Below are 24,873 nucleotides of genomic sequence, written 5' to 3' on the forward strand. Positions count from 1 at the left end.
ATCATGCATAAACCTACCACTTGGAAATATCAGTATTACCATTTTGGTTTCTTTCTAGCCATTTTATGCATAATATTTTAACATGGTTGAGAACACATCACAGTACAATTCTGTAATCTAGTTAATCCATTTAACACTATATTTTCTCAGATCATGAAGGATTCTTTACATGTATCACACTGATGGCTTAGTAGTCATTTTATAGATTCCTTTGGATTTTCCTACAAAGGTATGATGTCATCTGTAAATAAAGACAATCTTGTGCCTTTATTTATACTTCTTGTTTCATTGCACTGGCTGTTACATGCAGTACACAGAGAAGTGGTGAAAGTGGATGTCCTTACCTTGTTACCAATCTTTGGAGAAAAGCACAAATTTTATGTGAGCTATAGGTTTTTCAGAGGTGGTCTTTATCAGACTGAGGAATTTCCTTTCTATTCCAAGTTTGCTAAAGGTTTTACCATAACTAGTTGTTGAATTTTGTCAAATGCTTTTTTAATATCTATTGAGATGATTGTGTTGGTTCCCCCGCCCCCCGCCTTTTTTCTTAATTGGGGTATAGTTGTTTTACAATGTTGTGTTAGTTTCTACTGTACAGCGAAGTGAAGCAGAGTTCCCTGTGCTATAGAGCAGGTTCTCATTAGTTATTTATTTTATACATATTAGTGTATATATGTCAGTCCCAATATCCCAATTCATCCCACCCCCGCTTTCCCCCCTTGGTGTCCATACGTTTGTTCTCTACATCTGTGTCTCTATTTCTGCCTTGCAAACCAGTTCACCTGTACCATTTGATTTCCCCCTTTACTCTGTTAATACATGAATCACACTAATTGATTTTCAAATGTTAAATCAATCTTGAATTCCTGAGATAAACCCACTTGGTCATGACGTATTATCTGTTTTTGTATATTGCTGGATATGATTTGCTAATTTTTTGTTTAAAATTTTTATGTCTATAATTCATGAGGGATACTGATCTGAATTTTCTTATAATGTCTTTCTCAGGTTTTGATATCAGGATTACGCTGACCTTATTAAATAATCTAGGAAGTCCCGTGGCTCCTCTGTTTTCTGAAAAAGTTTATATAGGATCTTAAAAGTTTGATAGAATTCAAAAGTGCAGCCAACTTGGTAGGAAGTTATTTTTATAGGAAGTGTTTGATAATGAATCCAATTTCTTTAATATAGAGCTATTGAGATTTTCTATTTTTTTGTCAATTTTGGTAAGCAGTGTTTTTCAAGGAGTTTGTCCATTTCATCTAAATTGACTGTCAAATTTACCGGCCTAATAGTCTCCTTTTATTCTTTTAATGGCTGTAACATCAAGATGATATCCTCTTTGTTATCCTATATTGGTAAATACAGTGTTCCCTTTTTCTTGTTCTGCAGGAGCTTGTCAATTTTATTATTTTAAAGAAATAACTTTTCATACATACAATGGAATATTACTCAGCCATAAAAAGAAATGAAATTGAACTATTTGTAATGAGGTGGATGGACCTAGAGTCTGTCATACAGAGTGAAGTAAGTCAGAAAGAGAAAGACAAATACTGTATGCTGACACATATATATGGAATTTAAGAAAAAAAAAGGTCATGAAGAACATAGGGGTAAGACAGGAATAAAGACACAGACCTACTAGAGAATGGACTTGAGGATATGGGGAGGGGGAAGGGTAAGCTGTGACAAAGTGAAAGAGCGGCATGGACATATATACACTACCAAACGTAAGGTAGATAGCTAGTGGGAAGCAGCCGCATAGCACAGGGAGATCAGCTCGGTGCTTTGTGACCGCCTGGAGGGGTGGGATAGGGAGGGTGGGAGGGAGACGCAAAAGGGAGGGGATATGGGAACATATGTATACATATAACTGATTAAATTTGTGATAAAGCAAAAAATAAAAATAAAAAAATAAAAAAAAAAAATAAAGAAATAACTTTTGCCTCGATTAATTTTCTCTACTGTTTAATCTACTCTTATATTTCATTGATTTCCACTCTATTGTTCCTCCCTTCTACTTACTTTGGGCTTAATTTTCTTTTTCCTATTTGTGGAAATGGATCCTTGACTCTAAATTTCTCTTTTTTCACATAAGTATTTAAAGCTATAAATTTCCCCATAAGCACTGCTTAATCTATACCCACAAATTTTGATATACTGTAATATTTGTTTTTAATTTAAATTTATTTATTTATTTATTCATTTTTGACTGCATTGGGTCTTCGTTGCTGTGTGTGGGCTTTCTCTAGTCGCAGTGCGCAGGCTTCTCACTGCAGTGGCTTCTCTTGTTGCGGAGCATGTGCTCTCAGTGCACGGACTTCAGTAGTTGCGGCTCGCGGGCTCTAGAGAGCAGAATCATTAGTTGTGGCCACAGGCTTAGTTGCTCCACGGCACACGGGATCTTCTCCGACCAGGGCTCGAACCCATGTCCCCTGCATTGGCAGGTGGATTCTTAACCACTGCACCACCAGGGAAGTCTGATATACTGCAATATTTATTATCCAATTCAAAACATTTTCTAATTTCCCTTAGGATTTCTTCTTTGACCCCTGAGCTTAAACCTCAACAATAAAAAACCCGATTTAAAAATGGGCTAGGGCTTCCCTGGTGGCGCAGTGGTTGAGAGTCCGCCTGCCGATGCAGGGGACACGGGTTCGTGCTCCGGTCCGGGAAGATCCCACATGCCGCGGAGCGGCTAGGCCCGTGAGCCATGGCCGCTGAGCCTGCGCGTACGGAGCCTGTGCTCCGCAATGGGAGAGGCCACAGCAGTGAGAGGCCCGCGAAACGCAAAAAAAAAAAAAAAAAAAAACCCCAAAAATGGGCTAAAGGGCTTCCCCGGTGGCACAGCGGTTAAGAATCCGCCTGCCAATGCAGGAGACATGGGTTTGAGCCCTGGTCCAGGGAGATCCCACGTGCTGCGGAGCAACGAAGCCCGTGCGCCACAACTACCGAGCCTGCGCTCTAGAGCCCGCGAGCCACAACTACTGAGCCTGAGTGCCACAAGTACTGAAGCCCATGCACCTAGAGCCCATGCTCTGCAACAAGAGAAGCCACTGCTTTGAGAAGCCCGCGCACCACAACGAAGAGTAGCTCCCGCTCACCGCAACTAGAGAAAGCCCGCGCATAGCAACAAAGACCCAACACAGCCAAAAATGGGAAAAAAAAAAATTAAAAAAATAAAAAATAAAAATGGGCTAAAGACCTTAACATACACCTCACCAAAGATGATATAAAGATAGCAAATAAGCATATGAAAAGATACTCCACATTATATGTCATCAAGGAAATGCAAATTAAAACAACAAGATACTGCTACACACCTATTAGAATGGCCAAAATCCAGAACACTGACAACACTAAATGCTGGCAAGGATGTGGAGCAACAGGAACTCTCATTCACTGTTGCGGGGAATACAAAATGATACAGCCACTTTGGAAGACAGTTTGGCAGTTTATTGCAAAAGTAAATGTGCTCTTACCATACGATCTAGCAATCATGCTCCTTGGTTTACCTAAACGAGCGGAAAACTTATGTCACACAAAAATCTGCAAAACGAATGTTTATAGCAGCTTTATTCATAATTGCCAAAACTTGGAAGCAACCAAAATATCCTTCAGTAAGGGAATGGAGAAATAAACTATCATACATCCACACAATGGAATATCATTCAGTGAAAAAAAGAAATGACTATCGAGCTATGAAAATACATGAAGGAAACTTAAATGCGTATTACTAAATGAAAGAAGCAAATCTGAAGAGGCTACAAAATATATGATTCCAAGTATATGACATTCTGGAAAAGGCAAAAATCTATGGAAATGGTGAAAACATCACTGATTGCCAGGAGACTGTTGGGGGGTGATACTATAATGGTAGATACATGTCATTATACATTTGTCCAAACCCAGAGAACTTATACCACCAAGCTGAACCCTAATGTAAACTATGGACTTTGGGTGATAACAATGTGTCAGTGGAGGTTCATCAATTGTAAAAAAAACGTACCACTGAAGTGTGGTAGGGGATGTTGATAATGGGGATGCTATGCATGTATAGGGGAAGAGAGGTATACGGGAAACTTCTGTACCTTCTGCTCAATTTTGCTGTTAGAGCTAAAACTGTTCTAAAAAATAAGGTCTATTTTTTAAAGACATTCTTTCTTTTATATATATGCATGTATTTTACCATTTCTAGTCACTCCTTCCTGTAGATCTAAGTTCCCAACAGGTATCATTTCTCTACAGTTTGAAGAATCTGCCTTAGCATTTTTTTGTAGTATATACCTGATGGTGATCATTTGCTTAGCTTTTCTCTTCAACTTTATTTTTGAAAGATATTTTCACAGATAAAAAATTCTGGGTTGGGCTTCCCTGGTGGCGCAGTGGTTGGGAGTCCGCCTGCCGATGCAGGGGACACGGGTTCGTGCCCCGGTCTGGGAAGATCCCACATGCCGCGGAGCGGCTGGGCCCGTGAGCCATGGCCGCTGAGCCTGCGCGTCCGGAGCCTGTGCTCTGCGGCGGGGGTGGCCACAACAGTGAGAGGCCCGCATACCGCAAAAAAAAAAAAAAAAAAAAAAAAATTCTGGGTTAACAGGAGGTTTTTTTCCCCCTTTGAGCACATTAAAGATGCTCCATTGTCTCCTGGCCTCCACTGTCAGACAGTGAGTTAGTTATCATTCATATCATTGTTCCCCTGTAAGAAATGTAATTTTTGTCTTGTTGCTTTCAAGATTTTCTTGTTTTCAGCAAATTGACTATGCTATTGTCTACAGGTAGTTTTCTTTGTATTTATCTGTTAGGGGTTGTTGACCTTTCTGGATCTGTACATCGATGTTTTTTTTTGTTGTTTTTTTTACCAAATTTGGAAACCTCTGGCCAGTATTTCATCTAAGACTGCAACATAGCTTTAATTCTGAGACTGTCCCGCCTACAGAATGTTCATACCTAACTGTTTGAATCAGGAACCAGAATCCCCTTGAAATAGCATCTCAAAAAACAAAACACTATGTCCCATAACACCAAATATACTTGACGAATTTGCTAAGCCCTGAATTAAACTGAAATATTGAGTTTATTTTTAAACTAAGTTCTGTATTAAACATGTATTAAACAAACATGTTTTAAGTATTTAGTTTGAACTGCTGCCAAACTTGAACATTTTCAAAAACTATGGGACTGTAACAAAACTAGGCCACCGATACAGTCTCTAAATGAAATTAGACTTGATCCAGTGCATTTGTCTTAAGTCCCCAAACTGAACCTCTTCACAGCAGTAGGGGCTGTCATGGTACCCACACCACCACAACCTATCTTCTCATTAATCTTTACTGATAGTACCTCTCCTCCTCCTCTTAAATAACCTTGTCTCTAATTTGGAAGCATCATTCTTAGATGAAAATCAGTTGAATGATCTATCAGTTGTTGTTTTCTGATTATTTCTTTTCTTTGTGCTGTTGCACATTAAAAGTATAAAGAAATATGATTAGCAGTTCTCAAACTTCACCTCTCCAATAGCAGAAGGAATCTGATCCTTGAGGGATTTAAGTTTTCTCCTCAGCTTTTACATTTGGCATGGTCCCCCTACCATGTCTCTTCCTGCAGAAAAATACCCAGACAGCTGCATAAAGAGTGCCAACTATCTTCTGTCTTGAGATACAAAAGTTATGCACAATTGTGCTGAAGATACTTATTCTGTTAGAGTCAACTAGACTTAAAAATTACTCAATTCCTCCCGAGAAGATACTCCCACCTCCACAATTAATTAGCATGTTTGACAGTCTTATTCTAAGTTTTTCACCTTAATTTGTTTTTATTTTCACTTCCTATCCAGAGCAACCTCCTTTAGTTATTAGAATATTAATCCTTCTGAGTCTACGACAGTCATTTTTAACCCTCTCTAAATGAGAAACTAGTTGGTATGGGAAAGTCTTCACAATGCAATGAGCACCAGTTGAGCATACAGTGCAGGGCACTCTATCTGTGTTAAATGTTGTGTGTTGAGGAGAGAGAGAAAGAAGAGAGAGAAAGAAGGTTATTTATTTACACACACAGAAAAGAAAGTACAGCAGATTTTTGCATGCATGACTCTAAAATTCTCAAGCATTCCTGAAATACCAAGTCATGGAGTCATGAAGTCATGTGCAATTTTGCTAAGCATGAATTTGAATCCCACCTATTTGACATTAACCTTAATAGGCGAGCAAGTCACTTAGCTAATGATGAAGCCAACCTTTCAGACCAAAATACAGCATTGTTCCCATCATTTTCTTCATGTTTCTGTGGGGGAAATACCATAGATCAAGGTCTCTCAATGTCAGCATTATTGACATTTTAGGCCAGACAGATCTTTGTCGTGGAGGGCTGACCCGTGAACTGTAGGATGTTTAGAAACATCCCTAGCCTCTTAAAAAAAATGTGCTGAGATCGGACCAAACTGGAGGAGTAGGATGTGGAGCTCACCTTCTCCCACAAATATGGGGTTGGCCAAAAAGTTCATTCGGGGTTTTCCGTAACATCTTATGGAAGATGTTACAGAAAATACATATCAAAATGTTTAAATCAAAATATATCTACATGTGGAACGATTCTCACAAAACATCTACTGAATGCTGGCAGAAGACCTCAGACTTCCAAAAGGGCAAGAAAATCTCCATGTAATTGGGAAGCACAAAAGAAAAAAGAAAAATAAAGAGAGAAAGGAATCAGGATGGGACCTGCACCGCTGGGAAGGACCAGTAAAAAAAAAAAAAAGGAAAGGTTTCCACACACTGGGAAGTCCCCTCACTGGTGGGGAGATCAGCCAGGATGGGAGGGGGAACTTCAGAGCCTCAGAAGAGAGCGCAGCAACCGGTCTGTGGAGGGTAGAGTGGAGAGAGACCTGCACCGAGGGTCAGTGCTGCTGCCTGACACTCCCCAGCCTGAGAGGCTTGTCCGCTGGGCCGGGTGGGGGCTGGAAGCTGAGGCTCGGGCTTCAGAGGTCAGACCCTGGGGAGAGGAAAGGGGTTGTCTGCGTGGAGACAGCCTGAGGGGACTAGGGTGTGGTATGGGAGAAGGTCTGGGCCCGCCAGAGAGGCAGGGTGCCATTGCTGGGTGGCACACAAGGAGACGAACAGGACCGCCATAGGAGCTTCTTTCTCTGCTCACACACTAGCCAGCAGCAGGGCACTGCCTACATGAGCCCCAGGGGTAGACGAGAGCCACCACTGCCATCTCGGACTCTAGAGGCAGGCACAGACCGCTGCTGCCGCTGAGGGTCCTGTGAGCAGGCACTGGTCACTGCCCCCACCTTCCCAGGAGCGTGCGTGGCCTGCTGCCACTGCTGCCAAGAATCCCTCGACCAGGTGCCATCCGCTGCCCCCACCTTCCCAGGAGTGCACACAGGCCGTACACCTGCACATCCCCTATCAAGGGGATAACAGTGAGCACATGCTGAGGAAAGAGATGGCAAGCATCCAAACTAAAAACAGCCCTCATGCCAAAAAAATATTAAATCCACACAAGTTATGCAGGGATGCTCCCACATATAAATAGCCCTCCAAGACTAGGGTAGATAATTTTTCACCTAAACTCACAGAGTAAAAGAAATATAAGTAAAATGAAGGAGAGAAAGCACTCCCAGTTAAAAGACCAAGAGTATTCCCCTGAAAGAACAAACAATGAAACAGACCTCTTCAGTCTAACAGACACCAAGTTCAAAAAGGAGGTAATGAAAATACTGAAGGAATTAAGAAAGGGTATCACAGAAATGCAGAGTACTGTAAAAAGGAACTAAAAACTATAAGGTGGAGCCAAGAAAATTAGAAATTAGAAAATTCATTTGCCGAGATGAAAGCTAAGCTAAGAGCAAAGAATAGCAGGATGAATAATGCAGAAGAAAGAGTAAGTGATTTGGAAGATAGAAAAATGGAAACTACCCAATCAAAACAGCACAGAAAGCCAAAAAAAAAAAAAAAAAACCAAGAAAGCAATATGAGAGACCTATGGGAGAATATAAAGCATGCCAATCTATGCATAATAGGAATTCCAGAAGAAGAAGAAAGAGAAAAGGGGATTGAAAATGTATTTGAAGAAATTATGGCTGAAAACTTCCCAAATCTAAAGAAGGAAACAGATATCCAGATACAGGAAGCACAGAGGGTCCCAAACAAGATGAACCCAAACAGAGCTACACCAAGACATATCATAATAAAAATGGCAAAAGTTAAAGAGAGGATTCTAAAGGCAGCAAGAGAAAAACAAAGAGTTAATTACAAGGGAACCCTCATAAAGCTATCAGCTAGTTTATCTACAGAAACACTGCAAGCCAGGAGGGAGTGGCAAAGTACATTCAAAGTCTTGAAAGGGAAAAATCTGCAACCTAGAATACTGTACCCAGCAAGATTATCATTTAGGAGGAGAAATAAAGAATTTCTCAGACAAGCAAAAACTAGAAGAATACAGCAATACTAAACCTATCTTAAAAGGAACATTGGGGGCCTCCCTGGTGGCGCGGTGGTTGAGAGTCCGCCTGCCGATGCAGGGGATACGGGTTCGTGCCCCGGTCCGGGAGGATCCCACGTGCTGCGGAGCGGCTGGGCCCGTGAGCCATGGCTGCTGAGCCTGCGAGTCTGGAGGCTGTGCTCCGCGACGGGAGAGGCCACAGCGGTGAGGGGCCCGCGTACCGCAAAAAAAAAAAAAAAAAAAAAAAAAAAAAAAAAAAGGAACATTGAAAGGTCTTCTCTAAATAGAAAAGAAGAAGATATAGAAAGGAGGAAATTACAGTAGGAAAGTAAACCACTTAAGCCAATATACAGATTTTTTTTTTAAAAAGCCTATTTGTGAAAGTGACGATAAACACAAGGAACAGTAAAAGGATAAACATGAAGTTGTAAAAAAAGAAATCAAAATCACAAAATGTGGGGAAGGAGAGTAAGAAAATATAGATTGCTTTTTTTTTTTAGAATGTTTTTGAGCCTATATGACTATCAGTCTAAAGCAAGCAAATATAGGAAGGGGTTAACATACTTGAAAAACAGGGCAACCACAAATCAAAAACATAAAACAGATTCACAAAAACCAAAAAGAAGAAAACACAAGGATAAAAGAAAAGGAAATCATCAAACCACTAAAGGAAAAAGAAAGGAACAAAGAAGAAACATAAAATCAACTGGAAAACAAGGTTTAAAATGGCAATAGGGGCTTCCCTGGTGGCGCAGTGGTTGGGAGTCCGCCTGCCGATGCAGGGGACGCGGGTTCGTGCCCTGGTCCGGGAGGATCCCGCATGCCACGGAGCAGCTGGGCCCGTGGGCCATGGCCGCTGGGCCTGCGCGTCCGGAGCCTGTGCTCCGCAACGGGAGAGGCCGCGGCGGTGGGAGGCCCGCGTACCGCAAAAAAAAAAAAGAAAAAATAAAATAAAATAAAATGGCAATAAATACATATGTATGAATAATTACCTTAAATGTCAATGGGGGCTTCCCTGGTGGCACAGTGGTTGAGAGTCCGCCTGCCAATGCAAGGGGCACGGGTTCGAGCCCTGGTCCGGGAAGATCCCACATGCCGCAGAGCAACTAAGCCTGTGCATCACAACTACTGAGCCTGCACTCTAGAGCCCACGTGCCACAACTGCTGAAGCCCGCAAGCCTAGAGCCCGTGCTCGGCAACAAGAGAAGCCACCGCAATGACAAGCCTGCACCCTGCAACGAAGGCTAGCCCCCGCTCATCGCAACTAGAGAAAGCCCGCGTGCAGCAATGAAGACCCAATGCAACCAAAAATAAATAAATAAAATAAATAAATTTATTTAAAAAAAAAATGTCAATGGGCTGAGCGCTCCAATCGAAAGACACAGAGTGGCAGACTGGATTAAAAAACAAGGGCCAACAATATACTGCCTACAAGAGACCCACCTTAGGGCAAAGGACACACATAGATTGAAAGTGAGGGGATGGAAAAAGATGTTTCATGCAAATGGAAATGACAAGAAAGCAGGAGTTGCAATACTCATATCAGACAAAACAGATTTTAAAGCAAAGGCCATCAAGAAAGATAAAGGACACTATATAATGATAAAAGGATCAATACAAGAAGAGGATTTTACACTTGTCAACATATATGTACCTAATATAGGTGCACCCAAATACTTAAAACAAATACTAACAGACATAAAGGAAGAAATTGATGGGAATACAATAATAGTAGGAGACTTTAACACCCCACTCACATCAATGCACAGATCTTCTACACAGAAAATCAATAAGGCAACAGAGATCCTATATGATACAACAGAACAAGTTTGACTTAATTGATATTTTCAGGACATTTTTTACATCCAAAAAACCCAGAATACACATTCTTTTCAAGTGCACATGGAACACTCTCTAGGATTGACTACATACTAGGGCACAAAACTCACCTCAGGACTTCCCTGGTGGCACAGTGGTTAAGAATCCGCCTGCCAATGCAAGGGACACGGGTTCAAGCCCTAGTCCGGGAAGATTCCCACATGCTGCAGAGCAACCAAGTCCGTGTGCCACAGCTACTGAGCCTGCACTCTACAGCCCACGAGCCACAACTACTGAGCCCACATGCCACAGCTACTGAAGCCCACATGCCTAGAGCCTGTGCTCCACAACAAGAGAAGCCACTGCAATGAGAAGCCCGTGCACCACAGCAAAGAGTAGCCCCCGCTCACTGCAAGTGGAGAAAGCCTTGGTGTGGCAGCAAAGACCCAACACAGTCAAAAATGAATAAATTAATTAAAAAAAACTCACCTCAACAAATTTAAAAGTATAGAAATTATTTCAAGCATCTTCTCTGACTACAATGGCATGAAACTAGAAATCAACCACAGGAAAAGAAATGAGAAAAAAACAATTACATGGAGACTAAACATGCTACTAGAAAGCCAATGAGTCAATGAGGAAATCAAAACAAATTTAAAAATACCTTGCGACAAATGACAATGAAAACACAACCATACAAAATCTATAGGATGCAGCAAAAGCAGTTCTTAGAGGGAAGTTTATAGCGATACAGGCCTTCCTCAAAAAAACAAGAAAAATCTCAAATAAACAACCTAACCTACCACCTAAAAGTATTAGAAAAAGAACAAACAAAACCTAAAGTCAGCAGAAGGAAGGAAATAATAAAGATCAGAGAGGAAATAAACAAAATAGTTTAAAAAATAGAAAAAAATCAATACAACCAAGAGTTGGTTCTTTGAAAGGGTAAACAAAATTGACAAACCTCTGGCCAGGCTCACCAAGAAGAAAAGAGAGAGAACCCAAATAAACAAAATAAGAAAGGAAAAAGGAGAAATCTCAAATGATACCACAGAAATACAAAAAACCATAAGAGAACACTATGAACAATTATTTGCCAACAAATTTGACAACCTAGAAGAAATGGACAACTTTCTAGAAACATACAGCCCACCAAAACTGATTCAAGAAGAAACAGATAATTCAGGGAACTCCCGGGTGGTCCAGTGGTTAGGACTTGGCACTTTCACTGCCCACGGCCCAGGTTCAACCTCTGGTTGGGGAACTAAGATCCCACAAGCCGCATGGTGTGGCCAAATAAATAAATTAAATTAAATTAAATATGGCACAAATGAATCTATCTACAAGACAAAAACAGACTCACAGACATAGAGAACAGATTTGTGGTTGCATAGGGGGTGGTGGGGGAGGGAGAGGGATGAACTGGGAGTTTGGGGTTAGTAGATGCAAACTATGACATTTAGAATGGACATGCCACAGCAACTAAGCCCGTGCACCACAACTACTGAGCCTGCGCTCTAGAGTCCATGAGCCACAACTACTAAGCTTGTGTGCCACAACTACTGAAGCCCGCGTGCCTAGAGCCCGTGCTCCACAACAAGAGAAGCCACTGCAATGAAAAGCCCACACACCACAACGAAGAGTAGCCCCTGCTTGCCGCAACTAGAGAAGCCCCGCACACAGCGACGAAGACCCAACGCAGCCATAAATAAATAAATAGATAGATGGATAAATAAAACAAAACTCAAGATACAAAAGCTTGTACAGTGAAAAGGCTACTTCTCACTTCTGTTTTACCAGTTATCCAGTTCTTCTCCCCAGAAGCAACCAATTTCTTGTGCTAGAATGCACTGTAAACATACATTTCCATTAAGTACTAGTCAAGTTTCCATTTCAGCAGTCTCACCTGACAACTGCTTTCCCTGCTTAATTACTGTGGTTAGGCAGATTAGAAACCTACCACAATCTCCTTGAAAGTCTCTCCCCCACTAGTCTTCTGCCAAACTTTTCTCACAGAAGTAAAAGAACACACTTAGACTTTCCCCTCAGGCTGTAGCTAAAATTTCTCCTTTACTTTGTCCTATCTCTGTTCAATAATGTAAAACCCAAGTGGATCTTCTTAGACAGCCAGAATTCATTTCACATTTTAAAAATCTATGAACTTTTGAGCTCTCCGTAAGTTTCTTCTCTTATCTTTAAAAGTATTTTCTTAGAGCAAATTGCTAAACTGGTTTTTGGGGGCAGGTTTTTATTTGTTTTTGCTGTTTTTATCTTATTGTTAAAGGACATTTAAAAAGACAATTTTACCTTAACACAAGCTTCTTTCATATTTAGTACTTTGGAGGCTGCATTAATGTTTTCATGCCACAAGGGTGCACTAAATGCCACTTTATTACATATAACAAAATGTTCACCTTTGGTTTATACATCTGCTCCCTAAAAGATTTTCCAAGTTTCATTTTTCATATTTAGAGTGTGATCAATAACAAACCTAATGTCACCAAAATAAGAATGAATGGTAACGGTATTATAAAATTCTACTTTATCTTGTGGGTCAATTAGATTTTAAAAATCTTGTTCCATATCTATTACTTTATATGCAGCTTTAATACAGGATTAGCATTAGAACTCACAAAACAGATTACATAGAATCACATTATAGTCACACAACATATATTTATAAGTGGCATTTCCGGATGTAATAGCAAATAAAAGTAATAATAATAATAGCTATAATTTACCAACCATCTAATAGGCAGCATTCCTGTATAGATACTTTATGTCACTATCTCCATTCTTCACAATAACCTACAACACAAGTTTTCACTCCATTTTATAACTGAGGAACCTGAGGCTCAGAGATGCTAGGCAACTTCTCCAAGGCCACCTAAAAACTAAGTGGTAGAATTGCGATTTGAAGCCAGGTCCACAGAGCGCCAAGACCGAAGTTCTCACCAGTACATCGTGTTGCAATGAAGAATATCATAAGAAAATGCTTTCATCTTACCCATAGTCATCTATCAGGTGAGAGCCAAGTACCACCACGTCAAGTTCAAAGAACTCAGGTTCCATTTTAATGCCAAACATGATTGGGGCGAGTTTAGAATAATCAGCACGGTTGCAAGTAGCAACACAAACCCGAAGCTTTCGGTTATTCTCCTTCTTCTCCATGACTTGTTTTTTTCTTTTTGAGAGGTTCTTAAAATAGAGTTCCTGAAGTTGCAAAAATAAAAATTAATATCCTATGATAAACCATAATGCAAAATAATATGAAAAAGAATGTATATATATGTATAAATGAGTCACTTTGCTGTACAGCAGTAATTAATACAACATTGTAGTTCAACTATACTTCAGTAAAAAATAAATTTTAAAAAGACATTATAGATTTTAAAAAGACATTATAGACACAAAAAATAAAAATTCTTTATAATCAGAATGATAGGTCCTAGATATAAACGTAAAATTTTGCAGTCTTAAGTCCTTAAGCACCGTTTGGTATAGTGATTCTTAACTTTTCCACTCCACTTGTGTGTGACACACCCACTGGTATATCAAGTTATGAAATTCCAGCAGACCAACTATGACTCCACCCTTTTCTCTTACACTTAAGAAAGCATGCTGGAATGCAATTTTAAAAGAGTTCAATATAAATCAACTCTCATTTAAAAGGCAAGCAAACATCAGCTCTTTATTATTAACTAAAAATTACTTGCCATTCCTCACAATTGATCCCAACATACCAGATTAGAGCGAAAGTTTGGTTGAGAACCACTGATCTAGTTCAACTCCCCCACTTACAGAAAGAGAAGAGCACAAGTCTTAAGAGAGGAAATTACTTCCCCAACATTCAAGATCACATCCTAGGGCTTCCCTGGTGGCGCAGTGGTTGAGAGCCCGCCTGCCGATGCAGGGGACGCGGGTTCGTGCCCCGGTCCGGGAGGATCCCACGTGCCGCGGAGTGGCTGGGCCCGTGAGCCATGGCCGTTGAGCCTGCGCGTCCGGAGCCTGTGCTCCGCGGCGGGAGAGGCCACAACAGCGCGAGGCCCACATACCGCAAAAAAAAAAAAAAAAAAAAAAAAAAAAAAAGATCACATCCTATAAGGAATGTGAGCTATTCACCCTTACGCTACACACTATATACAAAGCACTGTGATTAGTGCTGAGGAAAAGATGAGTAAGATGAAACAAAAAACCCCTACCTTCAAGGCCTCATTAGCATCCATAGCCAGTACCTACACACTTGACAACTCCAAATACCTACCAGCTATCTCCGGTCCCATAGGCACGTCAAAGTCACTGTCCCAAACTGAACTCACTTTCTTTTCCAAACCTGTTCCTCCTTCCTTATTCTCTAACTCTGTTATGAACTTCCATTCATCCAAATGCCTTGACATCCTTGTCTTCTCTGCTCCTCATCCTGTACCTCCTCAGTCCAGTCAATTCAACCTCCGGAATGAATATCTTTCAAATCAATCTCCTCTCCATCCCCACCCACCCATGCCCTAGTCCAATCCCTGATCTTAGGTCAGAACTATTCTAACAGCTGTCAAAGTGGTTTGCCTGTCTCTAGTCTTGCCCTTCCTCCCAAAAACTTTCAGGGTGATCTTTCCAAAGTTTATAAATCTGATTACATTGCTAAACAGGATATATCACCTATGGATAAATTCCAAATTGTTGATCTGGACCTAGTTCATCCTTCCAACCATTTGTCCCCTTACAACTATCCTTACTCTGAACCAAAGTCATGCCAAAGTGCCTGCAGTTCAACCAGTGGGTCTCCATATCTCTGTGCCTTTCTAGATGCAAGCTCCTCTACCTAAAACTTCCTTTCCCTCTTGCCTGGGTTCTTCCTCATCCTTTAATACTCAGTCTAAGTGTCATCTCTTCTGGAAAGCCTTCGCATAAACCTCAGTTCCTCCTTACTCCACCCCTCTTCGTGGCTGCCTCCCTCTGAGCACTGTGGCCCCATCATACACACATATACTATTGCTCAACTCCTTTGCCCACCCATCCCCCCACAATTCTATACCCTCCTTTCAAAAAGTAAAAACCAGGGGCAAGGGATAAGCGCTATGTTTCAAGGAGCTTTTTACACTTCCTTATATCAATGTAAAATTTCACTTCACGGACTGATCTCAACGCTTACGTCTCTGGAAGTGTATCAATATTTAGAATTTGCAATCAGGAATCCAGAGAAGCTTGAGTAAGGATGCCAATAAAAGGGGAGCTGCCTTTTCAATCAGGGTAGACTCTGAAACTCAGTGGAAATCTCGTCAGTAGCCTTCTGCTGTTGATATTTCATCTCTCGTAGGCTAGAACTTCTATAATCACACAAATTGCCCATCATTAGGCCCATTCAGAATTTATAATCTCCAGTAAGAGCTAATTCCACCCAATGGAAAGCATTTGTAAGATAGTGAAGTGAGCATTCTGTCAAGCGAGTTGTATTTGTGAGATCTAAGCACTACCTAACCAAAGAGACAAAAATATTTTTCCAAAAACAGTTGTCCTAAGTGTTCTTGTACATAAACCTTTTTCCACTCATCATTAAATGTGAGCTGAATAAATTGTTGGTGATATTTAATTTGCTGGGTGAGGCAAAGCAAATCATTCATGGTTGATAAATTTGTATTTATTTTAAGAGAATAGTAAACTTTCCATTGGGCAATTCTAAAATGTTTAGTATTTACCAAGTAACTCAAAGGTTATTATACCAAAACTGAAAGTAAGGTAGCCATATACACAAACTATGAAAAATAAAACAATGTTACTAAGGCCAAAACTTTAAGGAAGAAAGTTAAATCTTAGGGAAAAAAATGGTAAAAATCCTTTGTTAAGGGGAGAATTCTTTTTTAAAAATAATTTTTTATTTAACTTATTTTTTTTGATTAGGTAGTACATTCACATGGTTTAAAACTGAAAAGGCACAAGAGGCTATAGAGCAAAAAGTCTTCTCATCTGTGTTCCTAGGCATGTAGTTCTTCTCCCTGAATGCTTAGAATTACTAGTTTCTTATCTACCCTTCTGCAGATAAACTATGCATATACAAATAAATACACATTTCTTCACACATATAAATACAAATATATTTTATAAATACATAGTGCATCATGCAATTAGTAACTTATGCTACACTGTTGTTGCATACCTTGTTTTTTAACTGCTCTGAATTATGTTTCAGAATTAAGTGGTAAAATGGGAAAGTTCAAAGGCACTAGAAATATCAAACCTAAAAGTGCAATTTTGAAAATTGCGGGCCATCAACTTTTCAAATATATGTAGGGTTATGAGAGACCTGGAAGTAAAAATGACCAATGTCACAAACACTTATTGAGAACTGACTCTGTGCAGAACACTGTAAAGAAAACTGAGAGGGAGGGGCCTCCCTGGTGGCGCAGTGGTTGAGAGTCCGCCTGCCGATGCAGGGGATACGGGTTCGTGCCCCGGTCTGGGAGGATCCCATATGCCGCGGAGCGGCTGGGCCCGTGAGCCATGGCTGCTGAGCCTGCGCATCCGGAGCCTGTGCTCCGCAACGGGAGAGGCCACAACAGTGAGAGGCCCGCGTACCACAAAAAAAAAAAAAAAAAGAAAACTGAGAGGGACTTCCCTGGCAGTCCAGTGGTTAAGACTCCACGCTTCCAATGCAGGGGGCGTGGGTTTGATCCCTGCTCGGGGAACCAAGATCCTACATGCCACATGGCATGACCAAAAAAACAAAAACAGAGACGGAGCTGAGAAAGACCTCACCTCTGATTTTTAGGAACTTACAATCTAGTACATGACACCTGGCCACATAATAGATCTTTACCAGTTCACTTTCCCAAACAGAAGCACCAGGGACAAAATTAACAAATTTTCTTTCTACCCCTAGTATACATTATTATTTGTTCTGTATAAAATATCATGCCCAAGGATCCATTGTTTTTGTTGTTGCTTGTTTGTTTTTTGCGGTACGCGGGCCTCTCACTGCTGTGGCCTCTCCCGTTGCGGAGCACAGGCTCCGGACGCGCAGGCTCAGCGGCCATGGCTCACGGGCCCAGCCGCTCCATGGCATGTGGGATCCTCCCGGACCAGGGCACAAACCCGTGTCCCCTGCATCGGCAGGCGGACTCTCAACCACTGCGCCACCAGGAAAGCCCCCCAAGGATCCATTTTTATACTAAGAACTGTGACCAAAGTCTCCATGACCAGTATGGAATGAATAAAAGTGACATAATGGACTTAAACTATAATAGGAGGATTTAAGTTGCATAAAGTGCAATGTAAAACAAGAAAAAACTAGTTTCTTTACACAATGGAATCCTAGACAGCAATGAAAACAAATGGACTATGTCTAAATGTGTCAATATTGATAAACCTCAAAAACATAACATTAGAGGAAAACAGAAAATTCTAAAAAGTTAGATTAAAAAGGGCCATTTTTTAAAATATGTAAAACATTACTGTATGTTGTTTATTGATCTGTAATAAAATTACACAGCAACTCAGGAAAGTAGTTACGTCTGAAGGAGGAGGGAAGGGAAAGGAAAAGAGGGCCTAAAGGGTTTTTGTTGTCTATGTAAACATTTTTTAAAAAACATAAGTAGGGGCCTCCCTGGTGGCGCAGTGGTTGAGAGTCCGCCTGCCGATGCAGGGGATACGGGTTCGTGCCCCGGTCTGGGAGGATCCCATATGCCGCGGAGCGGCTGGGCCCGTGAGCCATGGCTGCTGAGCCTGCGCATCCGGAGCCTGTGCTCCGCAACGGGAGAGGCCACAACAGTGAGAGGCCCGCGTACCACAAAAAAAAAAAAAAAAAAAAAAAAAAAAAAAAAAAACATAAGTAGGTCTGAAACTAACATGGTAACATGTTAATATGTCTTCAATCTTGATGATTGGTAGAGTGTCGTATTGTTCTGTCCTTTTCAGCATATTTGAAAAATTTTATTAAAAACAAGAAATCTTTTAAATGGACACTGAAGATGCACTCTCCACAGTCCTTAAAGCCTAAAGCTCAGAAAGCAGGTGGATTGGATATTTACATCCATTTCACTCAATTCCCTAATAGTAACCAGAGCCAGTAAAACCAGAAAAATACCCGAAAAATACACCTTCACCTTGAACTAACTGGCAATCTCTGAGAAACCTGCATTCTCTCAACTCAAGACTGACCATTATTAACACTGACAAAAGGTGAGTGACCCTGTCCAGAAAATAAATACTGTTGTCCCACTCAACTATAGAAAAAGACAAACACTTGGCTCAAGCAGTCTGAGCAGAGGAAACCATCAAAGTAAACAACTGCCAAGCACTGTTAAAAGCTTTACAAGCATTAACTCACTTCATCCTCACAGCCCTATCTTATTAGCCCCATTTCACAAATAAGCACAATGAGGCACAGTGAAAACCAATTTACTTGCCCCAAATCACAATTAACAATTACCAGAACCAAACACCAAATCAGCATTCAAGGTAGTGTCCATATCCAGTGTTTGCCTGTGTCTGTTCATTTCATAAGCACCCATGAGTGAGAACCTTCCTTATGCCTGGTCCTGCCAGGCACCATGGGAATGAAGGGAACATATGATGTATCACTCTCTTCCCTCAGTGCAGACGGGATGACACAGGAATCAGGAGGGTCTGAAATTCAGAACTCTATCCTGAGCTATACTCTGGTGTGACTTCTTCCTGAGCTTCCACAGTCGCGTTAACCAGTTACCTCTAAATGCCAAGCTGTACCCCACCCCTCTTCTCCATCAGAATTCCAAAAAAAATACTTTTTCGTGCTTTTTTACAAGTGTGCTCCGGATTAGAGGGAAAATAAACGCATATCAAGCTTCCAAGAAAGCCCAGACTCAGAATACAGTCAGGGTTGGGCGCAGACCCTCAAGATGATCTTTCAGTCCAACCCTTTACACCCCGGGGCCACTTGTCCGTCACGGAGCTCTCCGCCCTCTCCTGCACACCTCCGTGACGGGATGCTTGCTATCTTTCAGGACAGCCGGTGGGATGGAGTGCAGCTGGCCTCCCTCTAACACCCCGCGCCCCACTCCCGGTTATTCGCCCGGGGTCCGCACTCAACCCGTCTGCTCCACGGGCCAAAGGCTGAGCCCACAGCGGAACTAAAGAGCGGCCCTGGCGTGCAGGCCCGCGGGAGACAGAGCGAGGCCCGGGCCGGGTGCGGAGCCTCTGGCCGGGGAGCTGAGGCCTCGGGGTGCGGGCCCGGAGGCTGCGCTCCCCAAGCCCGCCTCCCCCGAGTCCCCGGCGGGCGCGCCGGTCTCACCAGGTGCCGGTCCGCCGTTCCTCCCGCGTCGCCGCTACCGCCACCGGGCCTCGCGGGTAAGAGCTGAGCGCCGCGCCGGAAAGCAGGCCGGCGTGAGACCGCCCCCTTGGCTTCCGCCACTCGACCCCGTGGGCGATGACGCGCCTCGACCCCCACCCCGCACACCCCGCGCGCCCTGCGTTCCCACCCGAATCTGCCGACGCGCCTTACGTGAGCGGGGAGGAATTCTGCGATTGGCTGTGCGAGGAGGCCGGGGCGGGGTGGCGCCTTCCGTGGTCGTGGCACAGCCCCGGGCGGCCGGCCAGTGTCCCGCCCCTGAGGGGCTCGTCTGCCTGCCACGCGAAAGTTCGGGAGCCGAGCGCCGCACGAGGCAGTTGTTTTGGCCTTGGGCCCGAGATGCAGTTTCTTACGCCTTCCAGCCACGCAGTCATTTCATAGGCATGACCAAAACAATACGGTCGTCTGGGGGTCGACCCAGAGCCCTCTCCTGAGTGAAGCTGTGCCACTCCAGAACCGTGTCTGCTAGAGGGCTCAGTGGATGCTGATGATGACCCAGGCAAGGCAGAGACCAGCTGATCCTTATAATGAGCTCAGCCTCGGCCTCCCCTGCAGGGAACCCCCAGGCCTTCCTGCTTCAGGGAGGAGCACAGAGGTGGCAGAGAAACGGGAGGGAAAGGCCTCACACAGCTCCTGATGAAGACTTTCTAATGATTGTTTCGAATTCCTAGTCACCATTGACAAGAAGCTTTGAATTGGTGATACAAAACATTAAAATATATTTTTTACAACCATTAAAGAATTTATCGCAGGCGAAACTATTTAAACAGCCTAACAATTCATTGACTGTTCTTGCTATAAAGTGAATTTCAAGTCCAATCAAACTTTTGCACTTGATGTATTTCAGTTAATGATGCTCTAATTTGCAGAATACTTGTGAACTGTTAGTTCCCCAGCAGCTAGCTTAGAGCCACCAAAAGGTCATATCAGCCACAAAAGGACAGACATTAAGGGCTTTCGTGCAAGGAAGTGCCAGGAGATTTCTTTTTTAAAATATCACTTTGGCTGTTCTGTGGAGAAGGGATTGGGTGAGAGTCAAGAATGGTAGCAGTGGGAAAAAAAAAAAAAGGCTCTGAAAGATACACACACACACACACACACAAACATACACATACAAACAACCTGGTACCACTGATTGCATCTGGAAGGGCTGGGAGGATATAGACTTTTCACTGAATTCCTACTTATTTCTTTTGTATTTTGTAGTATATGCACACATTCCATATTAAAGAGAATAAAATAAAAGTAATTGTGAAAAAATGGTGGCAGTGAAACTCATTTGAAGTGGATCGATATGATATTTAGTTTGGAAGTAGAATTGATGCAACTTCATTATAGATTGGGTATGAGAGGATAACAGAGAAAACGAAGGAAACAAGGTTGACTTCCAGATGTCTGGCATTAGTAGTTGGGTGATTGGTGGCATTTACCAAGATGAGAAAAGCTGAAGGAGTGATCAGGTTTGGGGAGTTAAAAATAATGGTTTAATTTGTGATGTTAGGTTTGAGATGCCTATGAGATAGCCACATGAAGCTATTAGATAGGCAATAAGATATATGATTCTGGACACAGATTCACCAGACTCCAGATGGTGTATTAGTTTCCTACTGCTGCTGTAACAAATTACATAAAACTTAGTGGCTTAAAAATACAATTGTATTATCTTCCAGTTCTGGAGGTTAGGAGTCTGAAATGGGTTTTGAGGGGCTAAAATCAAAGAAGCAGTGTAGCTATCATCACAAGAAAAAAATTTTATAACTATGTGTGGTGATCAGTGTTAACTAGATTTATTGTGGTGATCATTTCATAAGATATACATATGTCAAACCCTTGTGTTGTACACCTGAACCTAATATAATGTTATATGTCAATTATATCTCAATTAACAAAAACAAAGGTATCAGTAGTTTTGTCTTCCTTAGGCTGCAGGGGAGAATCTACTTCCTTGCCTTTTCCAGTTTCTAGAAGCTACCCACATTCCTTGGCTTATGCTCTTTCTGACATCTGCTTCCCTTGTCACATCTCCTTCTCTGACTCTCCTGCCTGCCTCTTTACTTAAAAAGACCCTTATAATTTATTACATTGGATCCACTCAGATAGTTCAGGATAATCTTCCCATCTCAGAATCCTTAATTCAATCACACCTGCAAAGACTCTTTTGGTATGTAAGGAAACATATTCACAGGTTCCTGGGTTTAGGAGACGGATATCTTTAGAAAGCTATTATTTTGTCTACCACAAGTGATATTGAAATTCCCAGAAGGGGGACTTCCCTGGTGTTCCAGTTGTTAAGCATCCACCTTACAATGCAGGGGACGTGGGTTCGATCCCTGGTCCGGGAACTAAGATCCCACATGCTGTGGGGCAGCTAAGCCTGAGCACTCTAGAGCCCACGCAACACATTTAGAGAGCACAAATGCTGCTACTACCTAGCCCGCGTGCTCTGGAGCCCGTGAGCCACAACTAGAGAGAAGCCCGTGCACCAAAACGAAAGATCCCGCATGCCTCATCCTCATCGAAGATCTCCTGTGCCGCAACTAAGACCCAACGCAGCCAAACAAACAAATAAATAAGAAAAAAAAAAAAGAAAGTCCCAGAAGATGTTCAAGATGGGAATGTTGCTTTTAAAGTTACATGCCATACCACCAAATATCCAGAATAGAACATTAATTTTTTCCTCTTGAAAGTGAATAAAAAATTTCAAAACAGTGTTAATGTTCAGTTTTTATCTAGGGGCTTATTACGTGGGTATGTGTAGTTTGTAAAAATTCATATTGTCCACCTAAGATATGTGCACTTTTTTGTATGTATATTGTAAATATAATATGTTTCTAAAATACTTAATGCTTAAGATTATAGCTAGGAAAAATGTAACTAGAAATATAAATACTTGTAATAATAGGAAATACAATTTTGAGAATTTGTACACTTATTAAGCCACTTGGAGATTTTGTGTTTGTTTGACCAATATTGAGAATTTTATATTTCCATATATAGTTGAATGGTTCTGTGTTCATAGAATCCTTTAACCCTAAATAAAGTGACCACTTTTTAGGATTTTCTCCTATGTTCTCTTGAGATGAAGTTGCAGCAAGGAGCTGTAGGGGGCATTTTCTCCTGACTTTTTAAGATCACTTTTCTATGGGTAAATATTACATTTCTGGATCTCTGTTACTTTGCTATTTAACAGTATGAATACATATCAAAAATCTCAAGCTATTAAGTTTTAATTTTTTTACTTTAAATAATAATTTGCTGACTTTTTCCCAGTTTTACTGAGTTATAATTGACATACAGCACTGTATAAGTTTAAGGTGTACAATACAATGATTTGATTTACATACATCATGAAATGATGACCACAATAGGTTTAGTGAACATCTGTCATCTCCTATAGATGCAAAACTAAAGAAATAGAAAAAATACATTTTTCCTTGTGATGAGAACTTTAGAACTTACTCTTCTAACAACCTTCATTTATAACATACAACAGTGTTAATTATATTTATCATGTTGTACATTATATCTCTAGTACTTATTTATCCTGTAACTAGAAGTTTGTACCTTTTGACTGTCTTCATTTAATTTCCCCTCCCCTCACCACTGGTAGTCATAAATTTGATCTATTTTTCTATGAGTTTGTTTGTTGGTTGGTTTGTTTTTGAAGGATAATTGAATTATAACACTATGTTAGTTCCTGATATACAACATAGCGATTCAATATTGCTATACATTTCAAAACGATCACCATGATAAGTCTAGTTGTCATCTGTCACCTTACAAAGATATTACCTAATTACTGACTATATTCCTCATGCTGTATATTTCATACCTATGACTCATTTATTTTGTAACTGAAAGTTTGTACCTCTTAATCTTCCCTCACTTATTTCTCTCCTCCACCTAGCCCCCTTCGCTCTGGTAACACCTGTTTGTTCTCTGTATCTATGACTCTGTTTCTGTTTTGTTATGTTTGTTCATTTGTTTTTTTTTGTTGTTGTTGTTGTTGTTGTTTTGCTGTACGCGGGCCTCTCACTGTTGTGGCCTCTCCCGTTATGGAGCACAGGCTCCGGACGCGCAGGCTCAGCGGCCATGGCTCACGGACCCAGCCCGTCTGCGGCATGTGGGATCCTCCCGGACCAGGGCACGAACCCGTGTCCTCTGCATCGGCAGGCGGACTCTCAACCACTGCGCCACCAGGGAAGCCCTGTTCATTTGTTTTTTGTTTTTTTGTTTTTTTTAGAGAAATTCCTTTATTTGGGTGTTTTTGGTATTTAGATTCCTGGATAATCTTCTATTGTATTTTTCTATTTCTTCTTCTGCCTTTTCAGTGAGATTTGGGGTTGTGAAAAGATGTTCAGTCTGCTGTTTCAAAATGGAAAAATGTTTTTTATTTTATTTTTTAAATTTTAAAAAATATTTTTTAATTTTAATTTTTATTTATTATTTATGTTTTAGTTGCGGCAGGTGGGCTCTTCGTTGTGACACAGGCTTCTCTCTAGTTGTGGTACATGGGTTCCAGAGAGCATGGGCTCACTTTCATTTGTTTTCTAGATTCCACAATAAGTGAAATTGTGAAATATTTGTCTCTCTCTGTCTGACTTATATCACTTAGCATAACACCCTCTGATCCATTCATGTTGTCACAAATGGTAAAATGTTATTGTTTTTTTTGTGGCTGAGTAATAGTCCTGTGTGTGTGTGTGTGTGTGTGTGTGTGTGTGTGTGTGTGTGTATCACATCTTCTTAATCATTCATCTTTTGATGGGCACTTAGGTTGTTTCCATATCTTGGCTATTGTAAATAATGCTGCAATGAATATAGGGGTGCATATAGCTTTTCTAATTAGTGTTTTCATTTTCTTCAGATAAATATACAGAAGTAGAATTTCTGGATCATATGGTAGCTCTGTTTTTAATTTTTTGAGAAACCTCCTTACTGTTTTCCATAGTGGCTGCACCAATTTACATTCCTACCAAAAGTGCATGAGGGTTCCCTTTTCTCCACATCCTGGCCAACAGTTGTTATTTGTTATCTTTTATATAATAACCATTCTGACAGATGTGAGGTGATATCTCATTGTGGTCTTGAATTGCATTTCCCTGATGATAAGTGAAGTTCAGCATCCTTTTCATATGCCTGTTGGCCATCTGTATGTTTCCTTTGGAAAAATGTCCATCCAGGATCTCTGGCCATTTTAAAATTGGGTTGTTTGTTCTTTGATGTTGAGTTGTATGAGTTCTTTGTGTATTTTGGATATTAGTCCCTTATTGAATATATCATTTGCAAATAGG

General features: G+C 41.2%; 1 protein-coding gene across 3 annotated transcripts in view; it reads right to left on the reverse strand.

Annotated features, from left to right (window-relative positions):
• The window catches only part of GNE (glucosamine (UDP-N-acetyl)-2-epimerase/N-acetylmannosamine kinase), a gene marked incomplete at both ends in the record, with an annotated part of 59,328 nt that overhangs the window by 18,998 nt on the left and 15,457 nt on the right, over nucleotides 1-24,873 (reverse strand). For 2 of the 3 annotated variants that reach the window (XM_079707085.1, XM_079707084.1), the window contains one exon: nucleotides 13,268-13,431. In XM_079707085.1, the coding sequence (XP_079563211.1) occupies nucleotides 13,268-13,431 (164 nt within the window). Of the gene's footprint in view, nucleotides 1-13,267; nucleotides 13,474-24,873 lie in introns of those variants that run through there. The other variant, XM_079707086.1, reaches the window with a different exon arrangement.

This window comes from Hyperoodon ampullatus (genome assembly GCF_949752795.1).
Source record: "Hyperoodon ampullatus genome assembly, chromosome: 6".
Lineage (NCBI taxonomy): Eukaryota > Metazoa > Chordata > Mammalia > Artiodactyla > Ziphiidae > Hyperoodon > Hyperoodon ampullatus.